The sequence below is a fragment of the Moschus berezovskii genome, chromosome 27 (genome assembly GCF_049115385.1).
Source record: "Moschus berezovskii isolate FMDL1 chromosome 27, NW_MosBer_1.0, whole genome shotgun sequence".
Classification (NCBI taxonomy): Eukaryota; Metazoa; Chordata; class Mammalia; order Artiodactyla; family Moschidae; genus Moschus; species Moschus berezovskii.
Window position 1 is genome coordinate 14779122 of NC_142486.1, and position 20045 is coordinate 14799166.

Genomic DNA, 20045 nt, shown 5'->3' on the forward strand with positions numbered 1-20045 from the left:
GCCGACTCCAAAGCTTTTAATTCCAACTCCATAAAGCTGGGCCAGGCCAGGTGCCTGGGGCCCTGGGCTGTTCTCCATCTCGAGGGCCCCATGCCCAGACCCTGGCCTTGGCGTCTCACTCCTGAGTCTTCAGACCATCACGCAGGGCTCCAGGTCCATCCTCTCATGGGCCCTTGACAGTGACTCCTTCTGCTCAGCCTCCTCCCGTTGAGAGAGACATCCTCCTAGCTAACTCATCCCTGGGTCTCCTCCCAGGATACATCAACAGTCTAGGTTGGGACCCTTGCCCCCCAATTCCACCCCCATCACCACAGCCAATAAGGCCTCGGTCAGAGGCCCGGCCTCCTCGCCGGCTGCTTTCACAAGCCCCACCAGAGCCAGGGCCCGCTTCCGGGGGCACTGCCCCGGCCCCAGGGTCCAGCGCGCGCAGTGGGCAGCCAGCCGTGGCCGGCCCAGGCGGAACACCTCCCCCACTGACTCTGGGCCACCCTGGGGTCCCAGGTGGATGCGGCCCACGGCTTCTTCCAGCTCCTCCTCCAGCCCTGGCAGGAGGAAACGGCCAGCAGCCTCCAGAGCCTCCTCAGCTTTGGAGCCCAGCAGGGGCTGGCCCAGTGGAGGGACGGGCCCCAGGGCGGCCCCACAGCCCCGGCAGCCATGCAGGTGATGCAGGATGGGCCAGGCCGCGCTGGGTGACAGGCCTCGGAGGGGCACTAGGTCCATCTGGGCTTCGGCAAAGCTGCCAGCCAGCAGGGCCCGGAAGAAGGGGGAGGCAGTGGCTGAGGTGGCTCGCTGGGCAGGGAGCCGGAGGCCTGAGTCCAGCAGGAAGTGGAGGTCGGGGGCTGGCATGGGGGCTGGGCCCAGCAGAGGTTCATAGAGGCAAGGGGAGGGTGGGTCTAGGTTCAAGGGAATTGCAGGTAGGACGGCTGGGCTCCCCGTGGGAGACACCAGGCCTTGGAGGCAGGAAAGGGAATCTGCGGCGAAAAAAAGGAAGAGCGGGTGCGGAGCGGGCCGGGTAAGTGCCGAGAGGAGGAGCCGGAGGCCGCCCTGGTCCAGAAGTAGCCGTCGCCACAGAGAGGGCTTCCTTTGAGGTGAAAAGAGAATCTTTCAGAAGCTGGAAAAGGGCAGTGCTGGAGAACAGCAATCTTGCGCCCCCTGCCCCTGTGAGGTACCCACATCTCCCTCACCGACAGATGAAGGGCAGGGTCAGGGCGCAGGCCACACGGTCCTCTGGGCTCCCAGAGAGCAGCAGGTGGGTGAGGGCCCCCACTCCAAAGGGCGACTCGGCTTGCACTGTCAGGTTCTGCAGCAGCATCTCACCTGCAGGGGCGGGCAGAGCAAGTCAGGCTGGCAGCTGGGGTGGGGGTTGGGGTGGGCAAGAGAGGCCCCTGGATTCCCGCGAGGAAGGAGGGGGTGACCTCAGGGCAAGGTAGATGACCGCAGGCCCTGGAGGGATGGCAACCCAACACATAGGAACTGGGAGGTTCAGGGCCAGAACAGGAAGTGGGATGGGCAGGGAATGACTCTGGGCCCTCGAGGGCCAAAACAGGGCACAGAAGACTGGGCAGTCCCTGGCAGGGTTGGCAGGGGACTTCGGAGGACAGGAGCCTGGGAGGACGTGGTGCCTGAGCCGCAGCTCACATCAGCGTGCTCAGTGGAGTCAGGGACGGTGCAGAAGTCAGGAATACCGGGAAATGAGACTTGGGAAGGAGAGGCAGATTCTAAGCTGTTCAGGCCAAGCCTGGTGCTGGGGTCCCCGGGCCCCAGGACACAGTCAGGGGTTGAAGAACTGTGTGTGGGCACAATGGAGAAGGGAGTCCCTCCCGGGCACCACCCGGTGGCTGCTGCTCGTAGGGATGGCGGTGAGAGCGCAGTGGGAGCGGAAGGCTGAGAAGGGCGCAGCACCCACCCAGCTCCCGGTGCTGGCTGCGGCGGGCCGGCCGGGAGCGCAGCGCCGGCCAGTCGTCGGGGGCGACGCCGAGCACCAGCCAGGCGCGCAGCAGCGCCGCCCCGTAGCTGCGCACGAAGGCCTCGAGGCAGGCGGGGTTGCAGGTGAGCCGCGCCAGGATGCGCAGTGCGCGGGGGCTCGGCGGGCCCGGCGCGCCCGTTACGTAGGCCAGCAGGCCGCACAGGGCCGGGCCGGTCACCAGCGCCGCGCTGGGGTCGGGAGCCTGGGAGAAGCGCGACAGCAGCAGCAGCGCCGGCCCCTCGCGGCCCCACGGCTCCTCGGCGGCAGAAGCGGCGGGGCTGCGGCCCGGCGGGCGCAGGGCGCGGGGCGTCCGCAGTGAGGTGGGGCTGGTCAGATCGGCCGGTTCTGGAGGCGGCGGACAGCACTCCGGGGACCAGTCGGGAGAGATGTCTCCCGGGCCTGCGGCATAGCCCTCGGAGATCAGCCAGGACCTGCAGGGGGGAACAAAGGACATGGAACCCGGAGCCGAGGGGAGGGAGCAGGTCAAAAGATAGGTCCTCCAAGAGGTGACTGAGGCAAAAAGAGAAGGCAGCCTGAGGGGGACAGGGGAAAAAGGGAATCCCAACACCCACCCGCCTCCAACCCACCATTCAGCAATTCCTGACTGCCTATTGCCTACTGCATGCTAAGTGCGTTTCAGGTACTACAACGAAGCAACAGCCAAAAAAGGTCACGACCTTCTAGAGTTTCTATTCAGCGTGGTGTGAAGTGTTTTGTGTGGAGAAAAATAAAAGGGAACAGAAACATGGAATGGGGGTGGTGGTGGTAAGGAAAGAGCTAACGTTTTAAATCAAGTCCCCATGAAGGTAAGTTCTTATCAAGGCATCTCAGAGGAGTGCCCGGGGCACAGGGAAGAGTAACCAAAGAGGCCCTGCATGTGTGCACGCACGCATGTATGCTAAGTCCCTTCAGTCGTGTCTGACTCTTTGCGACACTATGGGCCATAGCCTGCCAGGTTCCTCTGTCCATGGGATTCTCCAGGTGAGAATACTGGAGTGGGTGGCCATGCCCTCCTCCAGGGGACCTTCCTGACCCAGGGATTGAACCCAGGTCTCCGGCATCTCTTGCATTGGCAGGTGGGTTGTCTACCACTGTGCCACCTGCAGAGAGCCAAGGTCAAATAAAGGTGGCTCCAAGAGAGAAGAGATGTATTTGGGGTCTGGAAGGCGGTCATGTTCAGTGAGAACAAGGAATTAGGAGTCAGAATCAAAGTCTTACGAAGACAGAATGTGTGGGGGTGGGGTGAGTGAGGGTAGTGAAGAGGCCTCACCCCACAGTATCAGGTTTGAACTCACTGGAGGCTTCGGAAGCTTCCGGCCTCTGCCCGCTCTGGGGTCCTCTCCTCAGGGAAGTCCCAGGAAGCAGCTTCTCTTCCTTCTTCTTCCTCATCGCCAGCCTCACCACACAGCTGCCCAGCCAGGAGAGGTACCAATCCCAGAGCCTGAAGCCGGCCCAGGGCCCCTGTATCATACAGGAAGCCCACGAGGGCAGCCACCACACGAGGGTGCCAGGCGCTGGCACGGGGATCCCGCAGCAAGCCCATCAACAGCTCCAAGCCCCCAGCATCTCGCAGCCGGGCCCGGTTGATAGCCTCCCGGCACAACAGACACACGGCCCGCACCAGGGGCTGCTGGGAGGCTGGGCTTGCCCCGTTGAGGCCTCGGCGCCGCCGGAGTTCACCCAACAGCACCTCCACGCCCCCAGCATTGCCCAGGGCAGGCCGCACCAGGCCCTGGGCGCACAGGTTGGCGAGGATCAAGATGGTGGCCTCACGCACAGCTCTTTTGGGATGGGAGGTCAGGCCGACCAGTGGGCCGAGTCCCCCACCCAGACTGAGCTGCTCAGCACAGGCCCGGGAGCAGCCTCGACTCAGCTCCAGGAGGGCACGGACCAAGGCCAAGGTCAGTGCAGGATCTGGCGCTGCAGCCAGAAGTTCAGCCAGTGGGCGCACCGCTCCCTGCTGGGCCAGGGCCAGTCGGTGCTGCGGTGAGTCCGCCAGGTTGCGGAGGGCGCGGACTACACTCTGGCGGCACTGGGAGTCCTGGCAGGCCGTCAGGCTCTCCACGAGCAGGGGAACAGCACCTGGGGGTGGGGGTAGGGGGGAGATGGAGGGTGAGTGAGGACAGACCCCCGTCCCCCCCATCTCTTCTTTCATCCCCAAGTTCTAGCTGGCTCCACCCTCAAAGCCTGCTCACCAGCAGAGTGGATGTCCCCACAGCTCTCAGGTTCCATGGCTAAGTTCCCCAGAGCACGGGCGGTTCGGTTCTGGATGCTGTCTGTCTTCACACACTGAAGAATAGTCACTGCAAGAGAGTTTGGCCTCTTAAGGGTTCTATGCCTTCTTGTCTCCCTCCTTAATCACCTCAAGAATGTGGCCTCAGGACAGGGCGCTCAGGGCTGGTGCACTGGGATGACCCTGAGGGATGAGATGGGGAGGGAGGTGGGAGGGGGGTTCAGGATGGGGGATGTATGTACATCCATGGCTGATTCATGTCAATGTATGGCAAAAACCACTACAATATTGTAAAGTAATTAGCCTCCAATTTAAAAAAAAAAAAAAAGAATGTGGCCTCAGAGAGTCAGGGAGGGCCTCCAGAATAGGCCTAACACTTGCAGAATCTGGAAGGTTCGATAGGTAGGTGTTTGCTAGGTGGATGGTGGATGGGAGTGTCATGGGGCATTTCGGGTTTGGTAGCACCCTTTGCAAAGGCCCAGAAGTGAGATCTAATGTTTACGCTAGGACTTCACGAAGGGCTTTATCAGGTCAAGAGATGAGGACTTGACTGTGAAGGCACTGGGAGCCATACAGGGTTCTAAGAATGGACATGACATGATATAAACTGGCAGTCATGAGGAGAATGGATTACAGGGGAAAACAGTAAGGCAGAGGGAGCAACCCAGAAGCTGTCGCAACAGCAAGAAGATGGGTTGACCCAGATACCAGCACAGCCCAGCAGAGTCTCTGGGCACGTGATGAAGAAGGCAAAGCAGTGGGATGGATTCAGGAGATATTTAAAGTACAGAACAGTGAATGAATGATGGGGGTTATACACTAACAACAAAACTTCTATTTATTGAGGATTTAATATGTCAGCCTCTTGTCAAATACATTATGGTCCAGATACATTTTATGAAAATGGAAAATAATGTTTTATTTTATAAACAAAAATAAAGATTTCATAAAAATAGGCCCAAGTTTATAGCTGGCAGGCAATGAAGAAGAACGCTGTGTTCACAATGTTGCCACTAGAAGGCGCCAATTTAGCTGGTAAACAGAAAAGCTGGCTATCTTCTGGGTTTGTTCTTATTTGAAAAACTGAAATGTAGATAACGCACAATATTCTATAAGTTGTGTGCTCTGTTGCTCAGTCATGTCTGACTTCTTGTGACCCCAGGGACTGCAGCCTGCCAGGCTCCTCTGTGCATGGGATTTTCCAGCAGGCAGCAGGCAGAGTGCCTGCTATGAACATAAATGAAGACTAAGAATACTGGAGCGGGTTGCCATTTCCTCCTCCAGGGGATCTTCTGGGCCTAGGGATTGAACACACATCTCCTGAATTGGCAGATTCTTTACCACTGAGCCACCTGAGAAGCACCATTGTATAAGTTACAGAAGTACACTGTATAAGTTACAGATGTACAGTATAGTGATTCCCAAATTTTAAAGGTTACATTCCATTTATAGTTATAACACTGGCTTAGGATTTGTTCTTGTTTTTTTGGCTGTGCCTGGAGGCTTGCAGTTCCCTGACCAGGTATGGAACCTGGGTCCCAGCAGTGAAAACACCAAGTCCTAACCATTAGACCACCAAGGATTTCCCAGGATTTGTTCTTATTGTGCTAGTTTTTAATAAGTGGGACTACCCAGTCCATACCTTTGAGTATCTGTGCTCTGTCTTTGTATTTAATTTTCTCCCTATTCCAATTTTTTAAGGTAGTTATTATTATCCCGTTTTACAGTCCTAATCTCTGATGGGTCTAGGTGACTGCAGAGCCCACTTTCTGAACCACTACACCTGACGTCTAGCTCATCAAATGGGATTTCAGAGCTCTGCACAAGGCTAGACACAGCAGGCAGAGTGCCTGCTATGAACATAAATGAAGACTAAGAATCATTTCAGTCACCAAATAACCTTTTGGCCTCCACAAGCCCAGATGCGAGAGAGGTGATCCTTAATCAATACCCAGGTAATTAGCTGTATTATCGGATCTAGGACGGCTAGCATATAATTTCTACAAAGAGAAGTGACGTCACGGATCTCGACAACAAGAAAACTGAGGGCGCTGCGCCGTGCTAAAACACTCCTCCAGGTGGCAGCACAAAGAACTCGAGACTCCGCCCGGGCCCAGACAGAGGTATGGGTGGAAACCTTCTAGGAAGTGAGGGCGGAGCACTTACCCAAAGGGAGAATGCCTCCGAGTCTGCGCACTTCAGCCCGGCACGCCCCATCCGTACAGCAGTTGGCCAGGATGCTGAGCGCCAAGTCCAGCGTCTTGCGCAGGCGCGCTGCTGGCGAGGGTGTCGCTGGCGACGCCGGAGAGGGGGCGGAGCCCGGAGAAGGGGCGGGGCCAGAAGAAGCCGCTGACTCGACCGACGAGGGGGCGGAGCCTGCGCCAGCCTGGGACGGGGCGGGACCCGCTGCAGCCGCTCGCCGTAGCAGCGCGAGAAGGGGGCGGAGCCCGCCGCGTGCCCGGAAGCGCTCTATTCCCCCGGCTGCCTTGACGTGGCGCGTACGGAGGGCTAAGAGCGCACGGCCCAAGGGTGTCTCGTTGGTAGCTGTGTCCTTTCCCCCACCTAGTCCCTCCCCGGCCGCCGCCGTGAGCTGCGCGAGGCAGAACGAGAGCGAGTCCGTGGGGGTTGACTTCGCAGCCGCCATCTTGGCTCAGGCCTAAGGCTCCTCCCCTCTCCTCGCAGCTCGTCCAAGGGAGCGGAACTGGAAAAGATGGGCGTGGCCAGGCACCGCCTCTCTGACGCTTTTTAAATAGCGCCGCCGCTGTTCTGCAGGTCGGAAGTTGTAGTTCTCGATCCTGGTGCTCTGACTTGCACAGTCGCAGAAAAAATGTTGAGAGTAGTGGTTATCTATCTAATCGTTGTGAGAGCCCTAGAGGCGCGTGCGGTGCATGCTGGGATATGTAGTCAGCGCCAAGTGTAACACGCCTAGCTTAGGATGGATGGGAAACTCTAAAGGGCCTCAGGTGGACCAGTACCTCCGACCTTGAAGTCTCAGTACAGTGCTACTCCAGGTGACGTGTCTACTCCGTCCCCAGCGTGTCCTTGGTAACGACAGCACGCTTTGCCGCCCCCCAGCGGTGGCCGGGGCACTGAAGTCTGCGCTGATGGGCTCAAAACCTCGAGCCAGGAGCAAAGTGTCAAGTTCCTGATAGCGGCTGCAGATGGGAGCACTTGCTCCGCCAGGTGAACGAGAGGGTTAAACCCACAGAGACCGTTCGCTGCCACTTCCTAGAATGGCACGAGCTAGTGGACATTTCCGTTTCCGGTGCTGGATTCCTGGGTCCCGAGAGTCTTCAGCTCTGGTTGTGCTTGTGAGTTGAGTGGTTGGTATCTAGGAAACGGGACTCTCTTCCGGCTATGGAGTCGCGGGCTCCAGAAACGGCAAGGGAGGACTCCGACGGCGCCGAGCAGCGGGGGAACCGGTTGTCTGGATCCCAGGAAATCCCAAGATCCGCCTTTGTTTGCGGAGTTGTTTCACACAAGCGGCCCTTGGTGTCGCCGGGGCAGGCGGCCCCCTGGGAAATGATGCTGGGCCTGCGGTACCTACGTAGGTCAATCTCTGGCCCTGGGGAGAGAGAAACTCCTGCCAAGACCAACTCTCCTGCGGTCCCTGGAGCCTATGAGTATCAGCAGTGTGGATTGACTGCAGCCTACCTCCCCGATCCATCATCACCAAAGCAGCCTCGGCGGTGACAAACCCTACTGCTGTCCCCAGTGTAGCAAAAGCTTCCGACGGGGCTCAGATCTGGTTAAGGAGCACGGGGTACACACCGGCGAGAAACCGTCCCCCTGTCCCCAGTGTGACCGTTGCTTCAGCCTGAGCTCTAACCTCATGCGACACCGTCGCTCTCACTCAGGCCTCCGGCCTCATAAGTGTCTGGAGTGCGAGGAGCCTATTATTGGCCGCAGCTCGGACACCGGCGGGGGCACATGGGTGAGAAGCCTGACACTTGTGCCGAATGTGGCAAGACTTCCTGTGTTAGCTTCAACCTGATCCAGCACCAGCGCATGCGCGCGGGGAGAAGCTCGACAGCTGCAGGGGACTGCGGCAAGCACTTCAGCCTCAGCTCCAACCTGGCGCAGCACCAGCGCTCCCACACCGGTGAGAAGCCCTACTTCTGTGTCTGGTGTGGTGACCGCTTTGGGTGCAGCTCTTATCTGCTCAAGCACCAGCGATCGCACGCGGAGGAGGAGCAAGAACTTCACCCACAGTTCCGACTGCCTAAGGCACCAACTCACCCACAGTGGAGAGTGACCCTTCAAGTGTCCTGAGTGTGGCCGTGGCTTTAAGGAGCGCACCCAGTTCACCAAGCACCAGCAAGTCCACGTGGGCGAACGACCCCATGCCTGCCCAGAATGTGGCAAAACCTTCTCCTACAGCTCCAAGCTGTGGAATACAGTGCCCGCACACAGGCAAGAAATAAGTGCACCAAACTCAGCTGCAGCAAGAGTTTTGTAGACGGTTCAAATCTGCTGCCGCACCGGCACTCCCGCGGGCCAGAAACTTGAGGCTTTGAGCCAGTGTGACAGGAGCTTCCGCCAGAGCTCTCCCCTGCTCATCCACCAGGTGGCGCACCGCGGAGAGAAGCCCTCCGTCTGCCGGCAGAGTGGCAAGGCCTTTGCCCCCAGCTCCCTACCTGGGCCAGCACCATCGGACGCACCAGGGTGGCAGCCCCTGCCGACACCCCTGGCTTAAGTTGCAGCCCAAACTTCAGCTCTGACTTTGGTGCAGTCCTTCAGGAGATTGAGGGCACCAGAATTTCTCAGCAGACCTCTTCTGCTCCTCCGGGGCTGCTGATTTGTGGCCTGAATCAGGGAAGCCCAGGCTGGAGGAATTGGGACGGAAAAGTGGGGTTGGGCATGTTCTCTGAGGCCCTGGAGATGGGACTCCAGCTGGAGGGAGAGTTTGGGGATGGACTGAACTGGCCAGGTTGCTTTAAGACGCAAAGCACCTTTGGCAGCTGCTGATCAGATCCCTTTACAGGTCCAGGGAGTGAGGGGGTGAATTACACAGGAGCTGTGGCCCCTTCTGCCCAGGAGAATGGGGCCAGAAGCCAGGCAAAGCCCCGTGAGGAAGACAGTGGAGAAGAAGGAGGTCGGGGAGGGCCTTGCCTCCAGAGGGGACCATAAGGAAGAGTGTGTCCTAGCACAGGGTTCAGAGAGGTTGAACTGGGGACCATTAGGTGAGCTCTGGGGTGTATGATCTCTTTGAAAGACAACTGTCTACACGATGAAGCTGGTGGGGCCCAGGACCAAAGCAACAGACCAGGAAGCCTGGTGGCATTTCTAGGCGGGGGCAAAAGACCAGAGGTTGGTCATCTGCCCCTTCCTCTCCTTTAGCGTCTTCCCTCGAAAGTTTCCCAGGTTCCTCCTCTGATCCCTCAAAGAGGAGAAAACGGTGACATTTTAGTGTGCCCAGACACTGGGCACTGGACTCAGCACTGTAGTCTGACCACTGGGGAGGGCTGCCTATGTAAACAAATATGTTTCTGTTGGTAAAACAGTCGATGGGAGCCAGAGGGAGGCTTCTCGAAGCACAGCACAGTGTGCATGTGTGCCCAGAGCAGAGGCTAGGCTGCGAGGCTCTGCTTTCTTCCCTGTAGCCAGCTGTGTTCCTGGGAGGGGCACAGAACGTAGCCCTTTTGAGGTTGAGGGAGGCCTAGTGCCTGCCCCAAGGAATTATGAGACCCACGCCTCTGGTGCCTTGTCCCGAAATTTTGCCTCTTACCAGCTTGTTGCATCTAGAGCTGTGCCACAGAGAATAAGGGCCAAAGGGAAGGGATGTGAGCTAGCACAGAGTATCTCTTCCTAACTGCATGACCTTGGACAGGTCTGCCTCTTCTGAGCTTCAGTTGCTTCATCTGTAAAACCGAGGGTGATGGTTGCCTCCCCGGATGGTAGTAAGCTCCCATGGGATCACTGACTTGAAACGCCTGGGTCAAGGAGGTAACTCGGCAAAACTCGGCCACCAGCTCTGCTTCCAGCCGAGCACCCTGTCACTGGGGGTGTCAGTCTGCAGGCATCACACCAGCGCACTTTTTGCCTCCTCGTGAAGGTTACAGAAATGAGTGAGACAGCCTCAGCCCCAGAAGGAGATGGACTCGAACCCAGTGCTGGCCCTGGAGAAAGGGCATCACCTGCAGCGAGTTTAAGAGGCCTCATGAAGGTGCAGCTCACGGATGCCACTCGTCTCCTCAATCTGGGTCTGTGATGAAGGGAAGGGTTCTGGCATGTTCCCCGTTGTCGACAGCATTTCAAAGAGCACAAGCCAGGGTTTGAGTGGGAGGCCTGAACCGGGCACATCCCTAGTAAGCACTCAATAAATGGATGTTATGATGAGCTGCTGTTTATACTCTTACTCGTGGCCTTGGGGCCTCAGCTTCCTTAAAGCTGGATTCTATTCTCTGCAAAATTGTAGGTGCAGATGGTCATGAGGTTCATGGTGGAGGTGGGCATGGGAGGGGGATCTGTTTGCAAAAAATCCCTTTCTGTCAACTGAAGCTGCTTCTCACCTTAATGTAAGTAGCCCTGTGCGCCATTCTCTCAGTTGTAGAAACAGGTTCTGCCTGGAGCAGGGAGGCAGACCAGACCTTGGAAACAGGAACTGGGGTTTATTCAGCATTCACTGTGCCCTGAGCGGGGAGAGAGGAAGTGTCACTGCTCAGGCATGTGACCAGTGTTCAGGGCAGAGACGGCAAACACGTTAAAACTATTGAGCCAAATGTGTGTGTGTGTGTGTGTACACGTGTGCGCACTTGTGCAGCTTGAGGGATCTTAGTTCCCTGACTAGGGATCAAACCCATGCCCTCAGCAGGGAAAGCAGGAAGTCCTAATCAGTGGACTGCCAGGGAATCCCCATGAGACAACATTTAAATTTGGAGATTCCACATCACAATCTAGATTTCTGGTTTGGGAATTGGGGAGAGGGGAGAGGATAATAAAATTCAGCAACACTGGTTCTTTCCAGCAATAGCTATTGACAGGACTGAGTAATGGCTGCCTGTGACATGGACAGTCCACACTGCTCCGTGCTGTGTCCCTGAATCAATGTGTTTCATTTGTATTACTTGCTTAACTGCTACAGAAAGGTGTTTGGGGGTGACCATCCCCACCCTACACTTTCATGGGTGACCAAGACTCTTCATGCAGTGGAGGCAGTTTTTTTTCATGATCCCTTCCTGCCCCCTCCCCCAATCATTTTTTCTCCTCTTCCCTCCTCCCCTGAATCCTCTGTCTCCCCATCTGAGATATCACCCTCCAATATTGAAACTCCTTTCCGTATCTGCGAGGGAGTAGGGACAGAGCTTACAGATTCGGCAAGGCAAGGCAAACCTGTGTGCCTTGGTCAGAAGGTGAGTATTGGACCCTGTGAGCCTTCGGGGGAAATCGCCCCTGGCAGACATCCCTGGAAGGGCTATTTTGGGAAGCAGGCAAGTGTGGATACACCCAGTGGGCTCAGAGGGAGGGGGAGTCAGTAATACCATTTCCCCTGGGCTGGCTCTGCTTCTGCTTAGTTCTGGACATGAGCTCGAACTCCATCCACTTCTGTCTCTGATCTCATCCACTCCTGGGACCCAGGTTCCACGTCTGGGCCTGGTGGGCCGTACAGAGGCTGGTGCTATGTATTGGGTGTGCCATAGGCTGGCAGCTAGAGTCCCGCCCACCTAGACGCTCAACAGTGGCTGGCAAGTGCTTTGGACGTGCACTGGGGATGGGGGAACAGCACCGCAGCCCCAAGCCACAACCCCTCCCTCTCTCCCTTCTCTAGTCACACTCTGGGAGGACAGGAGCTCCATGTTTGCTGAGTCCCCGCATCCCACATGGGACAGGGGCAGATCAACTTTAGGAAGGGCTGATCACTGCCCTGGTGATTTGCCGATTCACTTCCATAGGATTCAGGATACCCTGCCCCTTTCTCTATTTCCTCCCAGTTCAAAATACTAACATCGCTCTATATACCTAAATAATGTGTATTTTCTAAAAACAAGGACATTATCTAAGTCAGTAAATTATCGATGCTCCAGTACTATCATCTAATGAGCGGACCTTATGACACCAGTGATTCCAGTAATAGACTGTATAGCACATGAAACACAAGCGCGCGATTGGGACGCCCAGGAGAGCGAGCCCTGCTGCTGCTACTGCTGCTGCTAAGTCACTTCAGTCGTGTCCGACTCTGTGAGACCCCATAGACAGAAGCCCACCAGGCTCCCCTGTCCCTGGGATTCTCCAGGCAAGAACACTGGAGTGGGTTGCCCTGGCCAAGGTGATATGGCTTAACGTGGTGCTGCTGCTGCTGCTGCTAAGTCGCATGTCTGACTCTGTGCGACCCCATAGACGGCAGCCCACCAGGTGCGGTGACATCTAAAAATCTCTCGCTTGAGGAAAGACCGCTCCTAGCCGTTTCCTCTCGCATTCTAATTAGGGGCTGGGATGCCGTTTCTCCGCGGTTCTTCGTGGTGCGTTCATTGCTCTGACCGTTTCAGCCCGTTTTGGGAAGGTTGGGGGACAGGTGGGGCGGTTTAGCGGGAGGTGCTAAGCAAGCAGGGAGACCGTGGATGGAGCGCCCCCTGCCGGACGCTGAGTAAGGCTGCCCGAGACCCTCCGCATCCGGGTCTCCGGAGTCTTTGGGGCTAGGGGTCAACGCACCTCCTTTTCCCAGGGCACCTTGCGGGGACTACATTTCCCAGCAGGCCCGGCGGAGGCTACCGGCCTTGGAGAGTTGGCGGCGTCCCTCGCAGCCTTCGCCGCCGGCTCCCCTCTGGGTTCTGCCATCTGGAGTGGGGCCCCTTGCCACGCAGCGGGTGGCTTTCCTTGAGCTGGGGTCTGGCCCTTTCCGGAGAGTGAGAGCGAACAACCCTGGCTCGTTGCACCCTCGGGTGTCATGGAGGAGACACGTGGGTGCGGGGTCTCCGTGGATAAGAGCTGGCGACGATCAGCCGCCCGGGCAGCCGCCTCTTCCCGGAGCAGTGGGGCGATTCTGAACACCCACCTCCGCCGAACCCCATTGATGCGGCGCGCCTTGAGCCCCGAAAGCACATGGGTGTTATCAGGGGCGGAACGAGCACCTCCACGGCCCTTTTCAGCTTCTCACCCTCCATTCTCTCCCTGGAGTCTAGTTATTCCATTAGCTTATCTCCCAGTAGTCCCTCAAGCAACTCCAGCTCCACCCGCCTTATAATCCGGGCATCTACTACTGTTCCTAAGGTCTCCAGCCGGGTACTGCCTTCACCCACCACACCCCTCTCACCGACCTAAACACCCGCCTTCGGTCAGGACCCGCTCTCTCAACTTTCCACAAGGCCAGTGGGTACCCCCAGCCGGAAGACAGCCATTTAGACTTAGATGGTTTGCTGAAGTTAAATTTTATCATCATGCGACATTGATGATAAAACTGAGAGCTGCGCACACCCGAGTTCAGGACCATGATCTTAGTTTCTTAATACCCTGGACCCGTGGCTCAGAAGGGAAGTACTACTGTAGTGAGGACAAACAGATGCTCCTTTAGTTCAAAGATTCTCAACCTTACGTGTGTGTTAGTCGCTCAGTTGTGTTCAGTTCTTTGCGACCCCATGGTCTCCCGTCAGGCTCCTCTGTCCATGGGATTTCCCAGGCAATAATACTGGAGTGGGTTACCATTTCCTTTTCCAGGAGATCTTCCCGACCCAGGGATCGAACATGGGTCTCCTGCACTGTAGGCAGATTCTTTACGGTCTGAGCCACCTGTATGTCATTGTGATCCCCGGGTGCAAAGTACGCAAAAGAATTTTGGAAAACTTCTGGGTAATTCTATTGTGCAGCCAGGGTTGAAACCACTGCTTTATCTCCTAGGGCAGATGAGTGGGGCCTGGGATGGCCAGAAGCACTGGGCCAGGCACCTCCAGCTGGGAACAGCCTCTACCCTTTATCCCAGTGTGGTTCACAAATCACTGTTCACATTTTGTATGTGTCCCAGGCTGTGCAAAAAGGAAGCTCTGCCCTGTAGTAAGAAACATATTTGACAACCTTATGTAAGGCAATTGGGAAAAAGGCCAAGTAGGAAACAAACTAATCCCAGCAAGGGGTAAGGAAAGCCTGGGCTAGATGGGGAATATAAGTTAGTCAAAAAGTTCAATCAGGTTTTTCCGTAAGATGGTAAAGAAAAGTCCTTATGATCTTTTGGCCAAGCCAATAGAAGGAGACAGCTGTGATATTCAGAGTAATGGATTAAATCCGGTGGCTAACTAGATCAAAGTTCTTGCGAACCTGTGACACTTCTAATGGTCAGAAGAGCTGACTGCACTGGCTATGTCCCTGCTGACTCAGGAACATTCCCAGCACTGCTGAGCTTTACCTACGGCTCCCAAGACCATGAACAGGCTAGGGTCATCACGCTTGGCTCAGGCACAGACATGAGCAAATTGAACTGCAGCCATTCATATTTTTATAAGAACTTCTCCCTTTTGAAGACCAAGGGCCCTTGCCTACATGGGGCATCAGCTATGCTCCTGATGATGATTCCTATGTGAGATTCAAAAAATAAGCTCTGTGCATGGTGTGAAGATGCTCATTCCAGAATTTTCTGTAGTAGTGAAATATTCCAATAATAAAAGAGATGAATAAAATGTGGTCTTTTAAATAAAGGAATTGTATGTAGCCATTAAAATATCATGATGAAAGAATATGAATGAGCCAGAAAATGTTCATGAGTTAAAAAAAGATTGCACAAGGACTTCCCTGGTGGGGAAGATTCTGTGCTCCCAGTGCAGAGGACTCAGGTTTGATCCCTGGTCAGAAAACTAGATCCCACAGGCCACAACTAAAGATCCTGCATGCAGCAAGGAAGATTAAAGATTCCCAGGGCTGCTACTAAGACCTGGTACAGCCGAATTAAAAATAAAAGGAGTGATATATTCTTTTTGGAAAGCAAACTTAGACTCATCTTTTGCTTGGGGTAGTTTTCTCTTGTTCAGTAGCTAAACTGTGATTGTAGAGTAGTCTAAACATGCAGGTGTGTTGGCAAAGCCTGAATAAACATGCTGAAGGTATTAGTGCTAAACGTGCTGAAGAAAATGTGAAGGTATTAGTCTTAGAATTGGTGGAATTATGGACAAAAGGAAGTTTCTATTTCAAAATTGTCCTAATGAGACAGGAGTTTGTAGCAGAGGAATTAGGAGGAAACTCTCTTGAGCCAGACCCTTTGGGTCCCGGTTCTGCTATGTATCATATGAATGATCCACTGGCAAGGTTAAGACCTCTCAGTGCCTCAGTTTAGTCATCTGTAAAATGGGAAAGCCTCTCTCTCAGTTAATTGTCAGAATAGCCCCTGGCCCATAGTAAGTACTCTGTAAGTGCTAACTATTTTATTATTTTTTAAAATACATATTTATTTATTTGGCTGAGCCGAGTCTTAGTTGCGGGACATGGGATCTTTGATCTTTGTTGCACTTGTGGTATGTGTGGTATATTTTATTTTTTTAGTGGTGGCATGTGTAGTCTTTATTTGCAGCACGCGAACTCTTAGTTGTGGCATGTGGGATCTAGATCTCTCACTCTGCATTGAGCCCCTGCCCCCTGCATGGGAAACGTGAAGTCTTAGCCACTGGACCACTATGGAAGTCCTGAAGTGTAATGTCATTTTGAGATTGAAAAGGAACAACTTCTCTCTGGTCCCTCAAACTTCACAGTTTACAAAAGGATTTAGAGAGGTGGTAGGCAAAGGTAAGTTACTGAAAACTGTATCTTCTTGGTATGGACAAACATAATAGTAAATGATGTCTCAACATCAGTGATAAATGACTTCCCTTATGTCTTATAAAAATTATTTGTTGGTTTTCCTAACAATGTGCTGTTAGCATAAAAAAAAAAAGCCCAGTTAGCTGGTGAGAATTCACACTGCACAGAAATGCCTCATAGCATTGCCCGTCGCATTTCCAGGCTTACTACCCAAGTCCTGGATTCCTCCTTCCCCCGTAGCTCTGCAGCTCCAACTCAAGTGCCTTTAGGCACCACACCCTTTCTATTTTATTTATTTTTTTGACTGTGCTAGGTCTTCATTGCGATGCTCGGGCTTTCTCTAGTTGCAGTGCTCAGGGGCATCTCTAGTTGTGAGGTGCGGGCTTAATTGCCCCACAGCATGTGGGATCTTAGTTCTCCAACCAGGGATTGAACACATGTCCCCTGCATTGGAAGGCAGATTCTTGGCCACTGGACCACCAGGGAAGTCCCCATCCTTTTTGTTCTACTCAGGGAAGATTTCTCAAGTCCATCCTTTCCTTGCTGTTGCCAGTACTACTATCTTACATGCCTATTGTTGTCATCACCTGCCTGAATTATTGCAGAAGACGCCTCATCAGCCTCCCCTGCATCTAGTCCTTGCGTTCTGGTTCATCATCTGTATAATCCACCAATGACAGCACTCCCTTAAACCCCAGGCTCCAACATCGAATCTGATATCACTGCCCCTGCTTCAAAGCATCTGTGCCTAAGCCCCACCCCCAGTGTGGCCTGCATAAGAGTCAAATGCTCCAGCATGGACACCGTAGATTCTCACCCTAGCTTTGCCCCACCTCTGCAGCTTTACTGGCTATGGCCTTTCACACCTCCATGCTTTTGTACTTATTTTATTTCCGACTTCCCATAATGCCCTTCCCCCATTTTTATCGCCTAAAGTCCTAATTATATGAGTCCCAGCTCCACTGAAAATTTTCCCAAACTCTCCTATCACATATGATGTGGTGTCTGCTTCAGCGGCCTTAAGACTCATCACGACATCAGGTCACTTGTCTGACTCCCCCAGAGACTCTGACCTAGTGTGTGACAGAGTAGGTGTTCAATAAATATTAACTGAATCAAGGAATCACTTCTGGTTGCTCAGGTTTTTTTTATGCTAAGACTCGGGTTCTTTTTCTCTTTTTAATTGGCTGCACTGGGTCTTAGTTGCCGCAGGCAGGATCTGTTTAGCTGTGGCACGTGAACTCTTCAGTTGCGGCACGTGGAATCTAGCTCCCCACTCGGGGCTCAAACTCAAGCCCCCTGCATTGGCAGTCTTAGCCACTGGACCACCAGGGAAGTCCCCAAACTCAGGTTCTTTTATCCTTGTTTTCTTTCCAATGTGGACACACTTGGAAAGTTAACCAAAGTGACCAAGGAAGGGACCACACCCAATTTAAGTCTTCCCGGTTGCTTTGCCTGCCAGTCAATGAAATCATGGTTGTTTCTATAGCAATAACATAGAAAAGCAACTAAAAAATGCTTTTTATTTGGGTCCAGTGCCTTTTTCCCACACATCTGTGTTTAGTCGCTCAGTCATGTCTGACTCTTAGTGACTCTTTGGACTGTAGCCCACCAGGCTCTGCTGTCCATGAAATTTTTTAGGCAAGAATACTGGAGTGGATTGCCATTTTCTCATCCAGGGGATATTCCCAACCCAGGGATCAAACCCGCGTCTCCTGTGTCTTCTGCACTGCAGGCAAGTTCTTTACTCACTGGGCCATCCAGGAAGCCCAGCATCTGTAGTAATGAGATTGTCACAAATGGCCAGGATGGTCTCATCAGTTTCTGCAGTAGGTGTACTTGAGCATGTGCGCCACAAGAGGGCGACAACAGCAGAGGATGCTAGCAGGCCTTGGGCCACTGGCCAAGCACCAGATAGAAAAGCTCTTAGTGGGATCTTCCAGGGTGAGACCAAGGGATGGGAATCCCCAGGGAATTGTTTGGTGATGACCAGCAAAACTCTGAGGGGAGAGAGAGAGGCACCTAGGCCCTTTTCGGGTAAAAATACATCTCTTCATTTTTGTTTTTACCAAGAGCCATAATCTTGAGTAGGGAGGGGGTTTAAGAGTTGGACTGCGTGTGGACAAAGAAATCAAGTAAATAGGGCCCTGTCTTCTTAGTAGCAAAAGTCCAACTGGGAAAAAGCAACTGTAGGAAGAATTCCATTACAGCTCAGTGAGGGCCCCAGAATAATTTAGCAATACTATATATAACATTTAACTGTTCAACAAGTTACTAAAACTTCCTCTGTTACTTTACTTAAACTTCACTGAGATCATTTAAGGTACAAATTATTATACAGTATACACCTGAATAATCCTGAGCTTCAAAAGGACACTTGATTCATTCTACAAATATTTATTAAAGGCCTACTGTGTGCCAATCACTGGGTCTAGAGTATTGAGCAAAATTAATTCCCTCCAACTATAAAAAGAACAGCATATTGTACTTTAAATGTCCCCTTACCAAAATAAGAGGCACAGTAGAGCAAGCTGCCTGGAGAGAAAGACCTCTCGCCAGTCAGGCCTCATTTTAAATATAGAAACCCCCTAAAAATAGTCACCCATGCTAGGGACTCAACAGGTGATTGGCAGGAACAGAGGGGAGGGGCACCGAGGCCTCACTGAAGGAGAAGGAAAGGACAGTGCCCTTGTCCCCGGCTTCTGCCACCGACATGGCTTTGCCTCTGAAGTCCTTGAGTCGGGGCTTGGCCAGTGCGGCCAAGGGAGACCATGGCGGGACAGGAGGTGAGTGCAGCTGGGGCCTGACCCTGTGGCGTCCTGACCTTGTCCCTCGGTTCCCCTCACCCCCTGACCCTGGGGCCCTCCGGGGTCCTGGCAACCCCCCTATCTCTCTCTCACCCTCCGCTGCAGCCCGCACCTGGCGCTTCCTGACCTTCGGGCTGGCGCTCCCGAGCGTGGGCCTCTGCACCCTCAACTCCTGGCTCCACTCGGGCCACCGTGAGCGCCCGGCGTTCATCCCCTACCATCACCTCCGGATTCGCACCAAGGTACACCGACCCCTTGCGGACGCGAGTGGACGGGCGGGTGAGCCAGGGGATGGGGGACCCCCCAGACTGACATCTCGCTCCCCTTCCCACTCTCTCCACAGCCTTTCTCCTGGGGAGACGGCAACCACACTTTTTTCCACAATCCCCACGTCAACCCTCTGCCCACGGGCTACGAAAAGCCTTGAGGCTTGGCTGATGCCCCCAGACACAATAAAATTGTGGAAGCTGTGTGTCCGCGGCTCCTTGGGGACCACGGGGCGGGGCGGGACTGGTTCGAGCTGGGCGCATGCGCACAGTGCTGTGGGTGCTCCACGTGCTCATCCGGAGATCCTGACTCCCGAGGGACTCGAGGGAGCATCCTTGATGGACAGGTAGGAGATAGCCCCTTCCCTTTCACCTAGTCCTGATTAGGGCTCTAGGTTGTAAAAGGCTTTCACATACACTGATTTCTCATGATAACCCTGGGAGCAAGGTATAATTTCGGTTCCCTTTTCTCCAGAGGAGGAATTTGAGATGCTCAGAGATTAAATGACTGAAATTCAGGCGGCTCACAGAGGCCCGGTGGGAACTCAGGGCTGCAGACCCTGAAGCACCACACGGTTGCTTGACACGCCCTGAGGGCCTCTCTGAGTTCCCACTGTGTGGAGACAACAGTGATTTCGAAGACAGATCTACAGCCCCATGTGAGAGGCTTCATGAGCTAATTCTGGATTTGGAATATTTCAGTCATGCTCTACACCATCGTTCACAGGTCTTCTGTATTATTTGGGGGAAGTTAGATACTCCCTTTCTGGAAATCTGGTTCTCCTAGCTTCTGGGGACCCCATTCAAGGGTTCAAGCTCTGGATATTTCATTCACCTTCTAGGACAGTCAGCTCACTTGTCATTACCAGGGAGCCTGAGCAGAAACCCATAACCAACACACACACACACACACACACAACTACTTTTGGCCTCCTCTCCTAACACTGCTTACAATGCACTTACGCTCACAGATCCCAGGCAACTGAGAGAGTAAGAAAACATCTCTACCCACGAGCAGCCCCACCCTCCTAGAACAGCGTTGAGGTTCCTGGATTAGA

At 54.1% G+C, this 20045-nt stretch overlaps 2 protein-coding genes and 1 pseudogene across 2 annotated transcripts; 2 read left to right on the forward strand and 1 right to left on the reverse strand.

The window, feature by feature from the left end:
• On the reverse strand, positions 1-6993 carry ARMC5 (armadillo repeat containing 5). The gene is made up of 6 exons (XM_055409929.2): positions 6366-6993; positions 4162-4269; positions 3262-4048; positions 1907-2397; positions 1185-1317; positions 1-1081 (listed from the first exon to the last, which is right to left on the reverse strand). The coding sequence occupies exons 1-6, from the start codon at positions 6841-6843 to the stop codon at positions 262-264; spliced, it is 2817 nt and encodes a 938-aa protein (XP_055265904.2). The 5' UTR covers positions 6844-6993; the 3' UTR covers positions 1-261.
• Positions 6994-7461: 468 nt separating this feature from the next.
• On the forward strand, positions 7462-10538 carry LOC148773642 (uncharacterized; annotated as a pseudogene).
• Positions 10539-18537: 7999 nt separating this feature from the next.
• Positions 18538-19191, forward strand: COX6A2 (cytochrome c oxidase subunit 6A2). Its single transcript, XM_055409928.2, has 3 exons — positions 18538-18700; positions 18827-18963; positions 19065-19191. Exons 1-3 carry the CDS (start codon positions 18628-18630, stop codon positions 19146-19148), a joined length of 294 nt encoding a protein of 97 aa, XP_055265903.1. The 5' UTR covers positions 18538-18627; the 3' UTR covers positions 19149-19191.
• The last annotated feature ends 854 nt before the right edge of the window (positions 19192-20045 follow it).

Excerpts from the sequence above, each read along its gene's own strand:
- ARMC5 (XM_055409929.2), bottom strand. The coding sequence starts at position 6,843 with ATGGCGGCTGCGAAGTCAACCCCCACGGACTCGCTCTCGTTCTGCCTC. Across the intron at positions 4,270-6,365 it reads CGGAGGCATTCTCCCTTTGG|TGACTATTCTTCAGTGTGTG; the intron begins GTAAGTGCTCCG and ends ACTCTCTTGCAG. Across the intron at positions 2,398-3,261 it reads GGAAGCTTCCGAAGCCTCCA|GTCCTGGCTGATCTCCGAGG; the intron begins GTGAGTTCAAAC and ends TCCCCCCTGCAG.
- COX6A2 (XM_055409928.2), top strand. The coding sequence starts at position 18,628 with ATGGCTTTGCCTCTGAAGTCCTTGAGTCGGGGCTTGGCCAGTGCGGCC. Across the intron at positions 18,701-18,826 it reads AGACCATGGCGGGACAGGAG|CCCGCACCTGGCGCTTCCTG; the intron begins GTGAGTGCAGCT and ends CCTCCGCTGCAG. Across the intron at positions 18,964-19,064 it reads ACCTCCGGATTCGCACCAAG|CCTTTCTCCTGGGGAGACGG; the intron begins GTACACCGACCC and ends CTCTCTCCACAG.